General features: G+C 36.3%; 1 protein-coding gene across 2 annotated transcripts in view; it reads right to left on the reverse strand.

Moving 5' to 3' along the window:
• Positions 1-13,517, reverse strand: part of ZFPM2 (zinc finger protein, FOG family member 2) — a 308,926-nt gene that overhangs the window by 239,550 nt on the left and 55,859 nt on the right. Inside the window, exon 2 of one of the 2 annotated variants that reach the window (XM_005479438.4) lies at positions 12,199-12,357. The exons of the other annotated variant lie outside the window; for it this stretch is intronic. Within the exon in view, the coding sequence (XP_005479495.1) occupies positions 12,199-12,357 (159 nt within the window). The remainder of the gene's footprint in view (positions 1-12,198; positions 12,358-13,517) is intronic. 2 annotated transcript variants of the gene reach the window in all.

Here is a 13,517-nt window from a genome sequence, read left to right on the forward strand (position 1 = left end):
TTGTTGATTCCTTTCTAATCCCATTATTTTGGGTTTTCTCACACTTTTTCTTTACTTTGCTGCCCAATTACACTTTGTAGTTAAGTTAAAGGATAAACAACTTTTTCCCATCAACATCAAAGAGTGGTGTAAGTACTCTAAAATGAACCAAAACCTGCTTCTGTTTAAGCACGTTTAAGCAGTTGCTTCTTAGCAACCAAGCCTGGTAAGTGAATTTTGTCCTTTAAATGACCATTGCATGAAAAAATACTTATATGAATAAGTGCACATAATACCATAAACTATGTTCAGTCATTAGTCAAGTAAATCTGGAATTTCCACTACTTCTCTATACTTGGTATTTAAGTTACACTTTTGGCAGAACTCATCACCTCTAACCTTAGATGCCTGAAAGTTAAGCTAGTCCAGACTACTTATGTAGACACTCCCATAGGCAGGGAAGAAAGAAACCTCCTGAGTGATTTATCCTATTCTAGGATGCCTGAGATGTAAGACCCCTCTTGGTGTCTGAGAGAGCTGAAATGAATCATCCTCTTAAACACACAGCTTAGACTAGGAACCTATCTTTAGTCAGCTAAAGTTGGGGGAAACAAATCTCTGACTTATGCTGAAATGCTGAATACACAAAATACTGCTTAACTAAGAGGAAAAAAAAAACACCATCTTATTCAAATAACTTCAATATGTAATGTGGATAGAATTTTCATCTTGACCTTCATCTTGACAGCATTCAAAAACAGTTCAAGTTTTTTTAATGTGGTTTAAATAGCCTAATGTTTATCCAATAGATAATTCACTGTAATTCAAGGTGGTAAAGTTGGTCAGGAAATCTGAAGACTGTAAAAGAGACATATTACCAGAAGCATAAGAGAGAGAACTCCAACTTCTCTGACAACACTGACAAGTAGGAAAAGAGAGACTTGAATATTAACAAGTAATTTCACTTTAATCTTTTTAACAAATTAAAGACTTCCCAATTTGTACTTAATCAGCTTGTACCACAAGTAGTTGTGGTATTTTATAGAAGCACATGGGTTAGCAGTTCTTCTCAATCCTGCTGTTTTAATCCATGTTGTTCCTATCAGTACTAGGCTCTTATAGAAAGTCTCATACAATATAACTATTGAACTTTCTTGACTAGGAAGGTTATAGCAGCTGCTAGGCACTCTATAATGTATTTTGCAATCAGCTAAATCAACAAAGTATTTTTAACAATGAACAGTTCAGAACTGACAGATCTACTTTCTTGTTCACAACTGCTTATCATGGCATAGATATCACATATGTTTACCAGGTGCTTCCTATAGTTAGGATACCTTCATAGGAACCGCTCACAAAAGATAAGGTCATAAAAGAGATGAAAAACGTGCAAGCTTCATACACTCATGGTTTTATCATCAGACAAAATAGCTTTGGGTGAAGGACTGTACCAGTCACAAAAAGCACATAGCAGGTTCTATTAGAGTGAGAGAACAATAAAAGTTTGAAATTCAGTTTGTTTTCCCTCTTCCTGGCAGCAAAAATGTAAACTCAAATTGTTAACATCCTCATGCAGCTGTTCAGAGTGAAACATCAATTCTCAATTATAATAAATCAGTACAGGAATAAATTGCTGCAAAGCCTGTAGCACTCTATTGCCAAAAGAGAAAAGAGATGCAATGCAAAGACTTGGGGAGTCGCTCACTGTAGACCTTCATGTGGCAAGGACATAACCTCATGGATGGTGACAGACCAGTGTGACTGGCTGTGAAGGGGCAGGGTGCCTGGTCTTTTCTGCCACAGTTCTAGATCCAACCAAACAAGGATTCTGAGACTACACATACGAACTAGATGCCAGAGCTTCAGAAACTATAGATCAGCAATCAAAAACTGCCCTTTGTTATTTGCTTTATCTCAATGCCTGCAACCAGTAACAGAGCTTACACACACTGATAATCCTGCTCTTGAATCCTTAGAAACACGCTGTAAGCTGAGGATTGTTGCCAGGAACCTCTCTTCAAAAGCCATACTCACTAACTTTGAAATAAACCATATACAACTTGTAATACAAATACTTAATTCATTCAATGTAGCATACTTTTTAGCAGCACATACTATTCTTAGGCATACCAATGACATCTAATAGGCCTTAACTAACCTTCTTGTGGATTGTATCTTTTTAAAGTATTCTATGTGTATATTTAACTGTAATTTAGTAGCAATACAGGTTGCTGCAGATATAAATCATTCTGGGTATAAAATAATGCAATGAAAATATTTAAGCTTTTGGAATGGTAATAGAACTCTGAGAATAAAGATACTAAAATATATGGGAGGGATGTTTCCACACTTTTTCATATTTGCCAAACGATACGAGAACAAGATAAACAACTACAGTAAGTACAGTGCAATGCAAATGGGTTTACTTTACAAACCTTGCAAGGACAGAGAGACAGAGAGACAGAGAGACAGAGAGACAGAGGAAGAGATCTGGTGCTATCACTACCAGACAGTTATCAATTAATCTGATATATATCAAAATAATTTCAGTGAAGCCCATAAAAATCAACCGAGACATGTTACTTGACAAATACGGAAAGTATGAGCAAACTCTGGCCCTCAGATGATTGATTTGGCAATGCACCTGAAAGAAACCAGCACTTGAACAAGTTAATCTACTGCATTTTATTTCAGATTATATTAATCACCTCAATACTTTGCTTCTTTGCAAGCAATTATTGTTTTCTGTCATGCTGATTAACAATCATAATTTCTCCTGGGACAAACCTCATTTGAAATAACTGTACGTTTCCATTTGCCCTAAGCACTCTTAGAATTATTTGTCCAGAAAGTCTCAGAAACAATGCATTGTCTCTTTCCCTAATTTTTAGGATCAGTCTGCGAATATTCAAGTGTTGGCAAGTGCCCACATATGTGCTAGCCATTAACTCTCCAAAATAGTGTTATGAAACTATTTTGGTTCCTATTAAAATCACCACTTTGTTTAATAAAATGACATCTTGACACATTACATTTCAGCACAGTGATCGTGTTAAAAAGCAGTGTCAATTATTTCCAACCATTTCAGCTACAGCACTTTTCTCCTGGGATAAGACACTGCTGTGCAGCACATTCATGTAGACTGAGTCTGGCCTTCCTCTTCTCTACATGTTTGATATGTTCTCATTATCGCCACTGTTTGCTTTTGAAGTCCTTTCAAGACAAGGATCACTCATTCAAATGTATTTCCTGCAGAACAGTGAAAGTATTCTCTAAATTGTATTCCAGACTTTCTTTTTATTAATGGATTTTAAATATATATATGTATATATGTGTACACACACACACACACACACACACACACACACACACACACACACATATATATATTCCAATTTTTAGGAAGAAACTCTAAAGACCCATACTACAAATGAGCATCATTCAGATATACTGGCTACTTGAGAGCTTCTATCAATTTTTTAAAAAAGCAAAAAAAAGTCTAGCATCTTTTCAATCTTCCTCCATTAAAACTTCAAATACAAGAACTCTATTAGGCATATGCAAGTACTAGGCAGGGGTTCAAGCTACATAGCTCTAAGCATGAGGTTAGAAAAGCAGCAGAAGCACATTTTAAAAGATATTGACATGCCACAAATAAAGACTGTTGCTAAATAAAATTTTCGAAAATTAGTTCAATGGAAATCACCAATCCATGAGATTCTAAACCAGCCTGAAGCAGAACAGAGAGATTACTTCAGAGAAATTCTAACAAATTTCGAATTCTAATTTTGAAGGCTCTTCTGCACATTCGTATTTCAATTTAATTATATAACAATTCTGTTTCATCCCTACTGCAGAAATATTCAATCTCCTGTAAGAATTCTTCATCCAACCACTAACACCTCATTTTATATTTTGCAGCTGAAATCATTATCATAGACAAATCCAGTTTTTATGTGACTTCCACACATGGCTACATAAATAGTAACAAAAGGTACCTGTTCTTATACAGTGAAATCTTAATTTAATTTGTTGAAAACAACTGGATGTTTTTATTTGACATAATCAACCTTTCAGATGGTTCAATATCAAAAGCAACCCATTCCCTATCACTACAGGTGTGTTCCTACATGCATGTTGTATTACACACGATTTCAAAACCAGTCTAGGCTTCTGTGAGTCAAACCCCAAAAAAATACTTAGCAGTCAAAAATTCATGCTTCTTTTTCTCTATCCAGCAATAACATTTGTCTTATCAATATTTATCCAATGATGACATAATTGTGGCACTTGCTTTATTTATTTTTACTGATCCTTTCAGAGTTAAATTACTGCAAATGTACCCATATAGTACACAACCTGTGAGTAAGTCTGCTTTTTAGGCCTGGGTTGACAAGAATTTTTTCAGCCATGTCTTAGAACTCTGCAAACATATGCAGAATTTTTGTGTCAGGGCCACCAAATAAGACAAGAAAGAAACAAAATGGACCTTCATTATAAACAAAATTAGAAACTGCATCGAGTACACCTGAACTAAGAACATGTGGTGAAATTCGTCATTTATGCATCCCATGTTTTAAAGAAGATTATCCCTATTAATTTGCAATTCATATTCTGTCAAATTTGACCTCAAATTTAAGTCATTCCAAGTTCAAGTTTTGTGACTTTCTAGAAAGAGGACATTACACTACTTGTTGTAACCAAATAATCCCTTCATGAATTATATCCTTAGCTGAGATAGAATTCAGAATTTCATTGTTCTTGAGAAAACCAAAATGTGCTGACTGAAAAGGCTGGAGTTGCTTTGATAAACTGCTTAAAGTTGAGTAAGCTGTTTAAGTGTTCCTTTCACTTTTTAATTATGTACAGTTAAAATAATGTTTCTATTTGGATCTATGTATTTATTTCTTGAAAAATAGATTTTTAGTTTCTTTTTGAGATATAATTTTCTGCTTGATGACCAATTATTCAATGTCCTGATTAGAAGAAGGGTTTGCTTGTTTAACTTAGGCCAAATTTTTATCCAACTAAAGTTGATGTTAATACTTACATAGGTTTAAGCAGGACTGAAAATATGGCCTGACAGGTTTAAACACGGGTTAGCAGTAAATAAAAAAATACAGAATAGAAAATCTTGTACTTTTTGTTTTGGAAGCCCTCACATGCTCTCTAGTGAATGGTGGGGGAAAAAAAAAAAGATCACTTCAACCTTTTCAGATATCTCTTTTCCGTTCTAGAAAGAAAACAGGTGGTCCTCTGAGCTCCAGTAGCAGGAAAGAATGAGAAACCATAAGAGTTAAGTCACAAAGCAAATACTGATGTTCAGATGAAAAAGATTCCCTTTCACCCTGCTAGAATCCAATCTAATTCTGACATAGCCTTGTTCAAAGGCTGTCATCAGAGAAGCCCCTTCCTTTCTTTGTCCATATTCAGCATCTGACAAAAAGTACAGAAGATCAGAATCATAGAATCATTAAGGTTGGAAAAGACCTTTAAGATCATCAGGTCCAGCTGTCACCACTCAGCACTGCCACTGTAACCCCTAAACGCCATCACCCAGAGCCACATCCAGGCACCTCTTGAACACCTCCAGGGGTGGTGACTCCACCAACTCCCTGGGCAACCCATTCCAGTGCCTCACCATGCTAATGTCTAACAGTGAAAAATGCTTTTCTAACATCTAATCTTAATCTGAATCTCCCCTGTCTCAGTTTATGACCATTTTTTCTCATCCTGTCACTGCAGGCATGGCAGAAGAGACTGAAGCTCACCTCACTACAGCCTCCTGTCAGGTGCTTGTAGAGAGTGAAGAGATCCCCTGGCCTCATCTTCTAAAGTTGTTTCAGCTGAATGTGATACAGATAAATGTAAGAGAACCCTTACTCTGGGGAATATGAGAATCCAACAGTGTCACAAACATGCAGACAAGTCAGTAAGATGTAACTATTGCATTCTTGGAAGTAGCGCTGTGAGTTCTTATGCATATTCTAGTTATCCTAGGAGATGAAAATAGATACATGTCCTCTCCTGTCTCTGATTAATAAAAATAATGAATGTATCCTTCATTTAGTCAGAAAGTCTACATAAATAAAATGCAATGAATTAAAATAATCTAAAAAATGTAAAGGAATGTGAGCTGCAGCAGAGCAGAAGTATTGCCAGGGAAAGATAATGTCAGGCGCAGGGAGGGGGGGTGTCTGGTGCCAAGCAAAGCCGAGGGCTGTGCAATCACCTCTATCAGTGCTCTATCAGTGTCTACACTCCAGCCAAATCCAGAGAAAACAAGGAGTCAAAGATTCAGGTCAATAAGCTTATAGGCGATTTGCACAAACTGCTCCTGCAGCAAGGTAAAAAACAAAGTCATATTGGCTTTTCTTTTCTATTCCTTCTCTTTGAACTCCTTGGTCCAAACACACCCTCGAAATGTCAGTGTTATATGCAAGAATTTAAAGAGCTGAGCTTCTTAATCCTGTTAAGAAATAAGAACAAAGTTGCCTGTAAAGATCTCCTTATTGAGCTCAAAGTGATTATGGTATAGCTGCCTCCTGCTGATCCTATAGCAAAAGTGGTAGAAATTTGTCATGAAATCCATTACTGAAAAAGAAAAAAAAATATTGATTTAAATGTTCCTGGTTAAAAAAAATGGGGAGAAAATAAAGAAAAGAAAGCATAAATCTCCTGTTGGATCCAGAAGCAGAAAATAGCAGGCACATTGTTAGTCACTACATGTGGAACATGGAAGAAGGAAGGAATTTTTACACAGTTGCACACAGGCATACACACAGACAAAAGTCATATTCCAGAGGAAAAAAGGACATATGGAAATAATTTTCATGGTGTTATTATAGATGGTAGCATGATAGCTTTGCACATGAAGTATGAAGGGATAGATTAATACAGAGATGAACTTAGCTTTGTGTATGCTTTCTTGTATAAGAACTTACACTGCAGCTGTTTCTCTGAATCACAAGCCTGCCTGCACAATCAGGTCACATGGTTTAGCATAAAACATTCCAGTCCCAAGCTGGTCAGGCAGGCTAGTAACAACATACGTGAGCATGATTATGTGTACATGAACAGACAACTTAGTTCAGGTTTGGAACTCATCCCTTCCTGCCCAAGGATATGAGAATATAGAACAGGTATACACTCAGTATCCAGGCCAGATATTCCCTGTGTTTCCTACTTGCTGACTTAGAACTGTATGAGTTTCAGACTGCACTGGATTCCCCCGATTTTCCTCTTTCCCCACAAATAAAGATAACCAATGTATCAGGATCCCAAACCACTCAACCAGCTGCAAACACATATGGCTGCAGACATACATAGCAGTGTGTGCTACAGACCAAAAAATCATTGCATCCTGAAACAATCACCCTCCATCCCACCTCATGTATCCTCCCTATCACCCTATGTCACCACCTGAAGCACAGTTAACACTGGGGAGCAGAATCATTTGCTTTCCCATCTGCCACCAGGAGTTTTAAGGCCACTGAATCTCCTTCCACTGAGGGCTGGTGCCAATGTTGTCTTGTGCTGAAGTAACCATGGAAAACCCATAACACGAGAAACAAGAGCAATAGTCATACTACAAGCAATGGACAGGAGAATCTGACTCAACTGTCTTAGCCAGCAACAAGAAATGAACCTGCCTTCTTTCACTAATTATCAGATACAGACATTCCTTCATTTGCCTCCTTCTTCTGGAAACAGTCCAACATTTGCTCTTTTGATTATAAACCTCCTCTATTTTCTTCTCCATTGCCTCTTTCCTTCTGTGAACAGAGCTACTTAACTGTCTACTAATCTCAAGTGATCTCTTTTATTGCTTAAGATAATTTTCCTTTGAAAGTTAAACCCTCATTGAACACTTCTGCTAGGAAGGTCACAAGGATTAGTTTAGCCAGTTACCAACACTATCAAGTCACCAAGGCTCCTATTCTCCTTCCTGTTCACAGAGAGTAAAAGATGACACCATATGAGCATAGCAAACATTTTTAAGTAACAGACAAGAACTTTATTTTTATTTTTCCTGAGAGTATCTAGGCAGGATGACAGCAATCAGAGACTAGAAAATCAGCTATAAACTACTTCACCTCACAAATAGTCTTGATTTAGAACTTTTATTCTCACCTCATCACCTTCAACTTGGCCTTTGTATTGCTCTGTTGTTTTTCCCCTCCTTCTATCTTTCCTTCTGCAATTATTAGCCATATCGCACTTCTCACCTCTTTTAACATCAGCTATTTTCTTATTCCAACCTACAGTAGACAAAATTTATATTATGTCCAATCTCCTAGCTTTCAAATCCAGCCTATCTCTGTTCTGCATGAGAGAGAAGCTACTTTCTCCTTACACAGACTGTCCAAATATTGGCATTTAAGTAATAAATTTTCTACATCTGAATTTAATCTGATTAATTCTTAATCTGATATAGACTCTGATTCCAGATGCCCACAGTTTAAAAAAATATTCAGCAAGGGAGATTCCAGGCTAATAAAGTCTTTGTATGGACAGCATCATCAGATACCCTCTTTATTAGTAGTACAGCAATTTGTAGTAACTAAACAGAAACAGCTCACATTTTTCAAAGGCTGTTTTCAAACTGACAAAATGTAATGCACTATCATCAAGGCTACCCTCTACAAAGTTTTTTGTTTCTACTTCAAACACAGAGATTAGTACAGATTTGTAGTAGAACACCACTATCCTGTTTCCAAAATATTTTCTCCTAATCTCACTGTCAAAACTGCAAACAAGTCAAACTTAACTGCCATCAATTATGAAGATCTTCATCCAAAAGGTTAAAAAAAAAAAAAAAACATAGTTGGAAGCTTAAAGCAATTCCTGACAAATAGTAGGCTGGTAATTTCCATTTCAGCTTTGAATATTTACATGCTTAAACTGTTGTTCACTTCTTCACATTTGAGTGTAAATGAAGACCACATAGAAATAAATATCCACATGCAACAAAGTTAATTTTGTGGTACTGCAGAAGTGTGGAAGAGAAAGAATTTTCCAGATTCCTTGTCGTAAAAGCCACTAGCAAGTAAAAGGAGAAGGAAAAAGTAATAGCGGAGAGTCAAAATTTTGAAAACAGAGAAGTTGTAAAATGACGTAGCTCAATCAAGGTGATTCATTTGCTTCATACTTTGCAGAGGCTTTCACCTTCACATCCTAATTCTGGCAACTCTTCTGCTGAAGCTATCTCACAAACCCAAATAAGATGGGAAAAACATGACTTTATAAAAGTTCCTGTTTGCAATTTAGACAGTAAGGGACTGCTCTCTCTTATAATACCATCAGGCACTGTTTGACAGGAAAATCTCTTCAAGAAGCCAAAGTTACCAAGTTGTGAACCTGTAAGTCCTCTATTCTCATTCCTCAAAATGAATTGCAACTTCAGTAATTTTCGCCTTCAGTCCTAGCTTGTAGAGTAAAAAGCCCCTGGTTTTAGGTGGTACTTGAATTTACAGAGCTGGGTAAGTATAAAAAACATACCATGGATGAAGCCTCACAAACACCTCCTCCCCAACAGCTGTGTCACTTGCTCCCCATGCCTCTTGATTCTTGCAGGAAGCCCCGCTACTCATTTGTCCTCTTGTTCTGGGTCAGCTGGGAAGAAACCCCAGGGGAGGGAAATAGGGAGACAGGACAGATAAAATTTATATCCAAGAAAACACGTTTAAATTCTAAAACCATTAATGGTCCATGTTAGCAAGGGCAGAATTCAGAGATAGCATAATGGATTCCCATGCCAGTTCTGACATATTTCTGGGGAAAGGAAACCTGTTGCATGAGAAAACACAGATCTACACTTACTTTTCCCCTATCTGGAAATATTGTCACTTACAGGCTGCCAATACTATCAAAGAGCAGAAGAAAAATCAAAAATCAGACCCTCAAAACAGAAATTAGACTGCCTTTATTTGTTCTCTAACCTATTTGGTACACATCTCATTTTCATTTTTTTTCATTCTCATAATGACTTTTCATTCACGATGTTTAAAAATATTTCTATGAAAAAAAGAAAAACTTATTTCTTACACTATCTTTTAATTTCAATACTGAAGCACTACAAAGAAAAACAAAAGGCTAGGAATTCTTAACAGATTCATGAAAAAAAACCCCAAGAATTAGTCTAATTTTTAGTATTTACTATATAATAGAGTCACAAACCCTTCCACTAAGAAAAGAACACAAAAGAAATTTATTTGCTTTCCAGATTAGTTTTGTCTTCTTAGGGTTTATCTTCAGAAAAACATAGGCAGCCTCATGCTAATGACACTTAAGATGTGACCCTGAAGAAGTAGGACATTCAAAAGAAGTTGAGACATGAATAAAAACCCAGCACATTTCCAGTCTCCCATTCCATCCTTTTCCAAGGAGATTCCCAATTTGCTTCAAAGTGGGACTTTTTGTCACACTGCCTCAGCTGGAGGTAGATTAGAAATTTTATGTGCCCCTTGATCCTTAGAAATCTTCTTTTCAACTCTTCTTCTGCAGCAGTTGCACTGAAGAGACTTAAGATTCTTTTATAACTACAACACACAAACTGCTGGGAAGTCAGAAGGCATTTAGCCTGAAGAATCAGCAGATATCCTTAATAAAACATACAATCAAGATTCAGATTTAAATGTATTCCCATTTGATGCCTGATCTTCTTTAATACAGTGATTCAGTGATTTCCCTGAAAGAGGTGTTTATTTAAAGGGAAGATCCAAGACAAACTGAAATTCAATGTAAATTTGCAATCCTGATTGCTGTTTAAAAAAAAAAAAAAAAAAAAATTTCTTGATTTCACCTAAAACCATATTATTTTCCAGTGGTGGGTCCTGGAAATGCAGTAAGAAGTAGAGAGAAGTAACTAAATCAAACTGATATGATGTGAACTAATAGTGGGACATCGTATTCCACTGCTAACAGGAGGAATTCAAGAGACACCAGCATAACAATTATGCAAATAGTGGTTTAAATATTTATTTAGTACTGTCAGTAACAGAAGGAGGACTTTTTTCCAGCTAAGGAAAATGGTGTCTGAAAGGCATGTGAACCAGTGAACACAAATTCTGGTATTTGTTCACATTGCAGTTGTAATAGTAATAAATTCTTTCTGTTTGTAAAGAATCCTTTCATAACCTGGTCTCTCCTCATGGTAAGATTTGTAGCAGCTGAATTCCAAACTATCGATTAGAATGTTTTGATCTCTTAGGGTAACTTACTAAGTATTAAGAACCTGTAGAAGCTCCATAGAAGATATATAGAAAATGCATAGTAATGCCTTTGCCACTGATCCCTGAAGACTCTCTCGGAAGGACTGATATTCTGCAGTCAGAACACTTGACTCGTCAAACGGATTTATTCAACGTTGTCCAAGACAAATGAAAATAATACAAAACCAGAAGCATATCAAGTTATCCTGAGAAAATGTATGTCAATATCCAGGAAAGAACAGAAAGACAGAGAAACCATCAACATCCAAATGCCTGAGGGATTTGTGGACTAACAGAAGAAAACCACCACAACAACTTCAGCTATTTGATAGGCATCCTTACCTGCAGAAGACAAACAATAAAGAAATCAAGTAGATATCTGGCAGGAAGAAGGTAAATTCAATGTTCCAAATAACGATAGTGTGTTTTTCTGCCAGCTGACTGGGAAGTAGCACAACCTTGCAGACTGAACTGGTAAGAATGAATTGGTGTGTCTTATGCTAAAATACCTCAATCTCCAGTAATTCGCAAGTAACAAGTACACCAAAAAGGTATTTGCAACTTCAAAAGTTATTCTTTCACAAAGCACTAGTTTTCTACTGTGCATAATAAATTCTATAATAAGCTCTATTTTAATCTTAGAATCTACAGACACAATCTGCTTTCCTAGCAATGCTTCCTAGACAAAAAAGCAATGAACAGACATGCTGCATTGCTAGCTTCAGATCTGATAATAATTGACTTCTGGGACCTGTTCTCTACAGTTATATATGTAGAAAATAACACTTGTAGCAAAACAGGCAAGATGATTCATGTCCCTGAAAAGTGTCCCTCAACATACTTAAATATTTATTCCTTACCAGACTTAATTTCCCAAGTGACTCTTTTTCCTATTTTTGAGGTAGCATTAATAGGGCTTTTTGTATGTTTTAAACCAAGAAATCTCTTTGACCAATTGGTCAAAGCGTGGCCAGTATTCTCTCAAGAGGTTGGCTACAATGATTACCTTTATTACAAAAGTATTCCACTTCTTCACAGCTCAGATTTTCAGGCTCAAACTCTGCAGAAAAGCTTTCCTCCAACGGAAAGTCTTCTTTTGAGACAGTATCATTTTCCTCAGACAGGCACTCTTCTTCTTCATCCTCAGCAGCATCTTCAAGGGGCCCTTAAAAAAGAATCAGGGACACTGTGGCAAAACCATCTAACAGGACAATGTGAAACAAAACCTTAGTGAACTTTTAACAGGCATTCTTCAGCTAATTTTTCCTTTCACAGCTGTGTTCAGCACTTATTAGAATTGGAAAAATAACATGTTATGGAAATTGAAAGTGACTTTTCCTGATTACTTCAGAATATGCAAAGTGTCATTAATAATATGTATTAATAATACTCACACATGGGGGTTTTTCATTATTCATTGGGTTCTACTATTAAACAGAGACAGTTTTAACAGCTGAAATCAAAGCTGTATTTGTAAAAATGACATAAACAGTGAAGAGCTTTCTCTTGTTTGTTAGTGATTGTTTTTGATGCTGAATTACAGTACTTAAAATGTTCCTTTACAAGCTTTGTTCATCAAATTACAAGTACAGACAACAGTGAAATACTACAAAGGTTTTGACAGCAGAAACTTCAGCTTATTCTGCTATTTTGCTTCAACCAGCCCCTAATGGTATCCATGATCATTCACGCCAGACTCTTTAACAGATTCCCAGTCAATGGACAGGACTCAAGAGACTATTTATTCATTTCACAGAGGCCAAACAAATGTCATGGTAAACTGCCAGCCCAGGGCTACAAAAACATCAACAAATTACAGAAACGGGGCATGAGTTTGAATTTGAAATGGTAGTCTGAGGTCTTTAACTTTTCTCCTAGTTACCTAGAGATACTACTGCTACAGATCCTGCCGAAGAGACAGCACCAGACAGATTATAACACATTAGGTTACCAATTAGAATATACTCAAAAATTAAAATCTTTCTTATATACACACACTTCAAAATCATTGGTTAACAGGAATTATTTGCTAAAGACTCTCTTTTGCAGGATGTAGAATTTTAGCTAGATTTAAATAGAGATTTGAAATAACTGAACATATTTTAATTTAACGAAGATTTTATTAAATGTCAGAATGCTTCAAAATCCATCTTAAGACTGGATTTCAAAAAAGAGATTTCATTATACATGGTTGAGGCTTGAAAAAAATTACGTATTTCACTCTCCAATGAAAGCGCAGCCTCATTTATAATTGACTGAGTATTTCTTCTTCAAAATGAAAGCGAGCTAGCTAATGAAAAAAATGTGATTTGTATTTATATGATA

This window comes from Zonotrichia albicollis, chromosome 1, assembly GCF_047830755.1.
Source record: "Zonotrichia albicollis isolate bZonAlb1 chromosome 1, bZonAlb1.hap1, whole genome shotgun sequence".
NCBI lineage: Eukaryota > Metazoa > Chordata > Aves > Passeriformes > Passerellidae > Zonotrichia > Zonotrichia albicollis.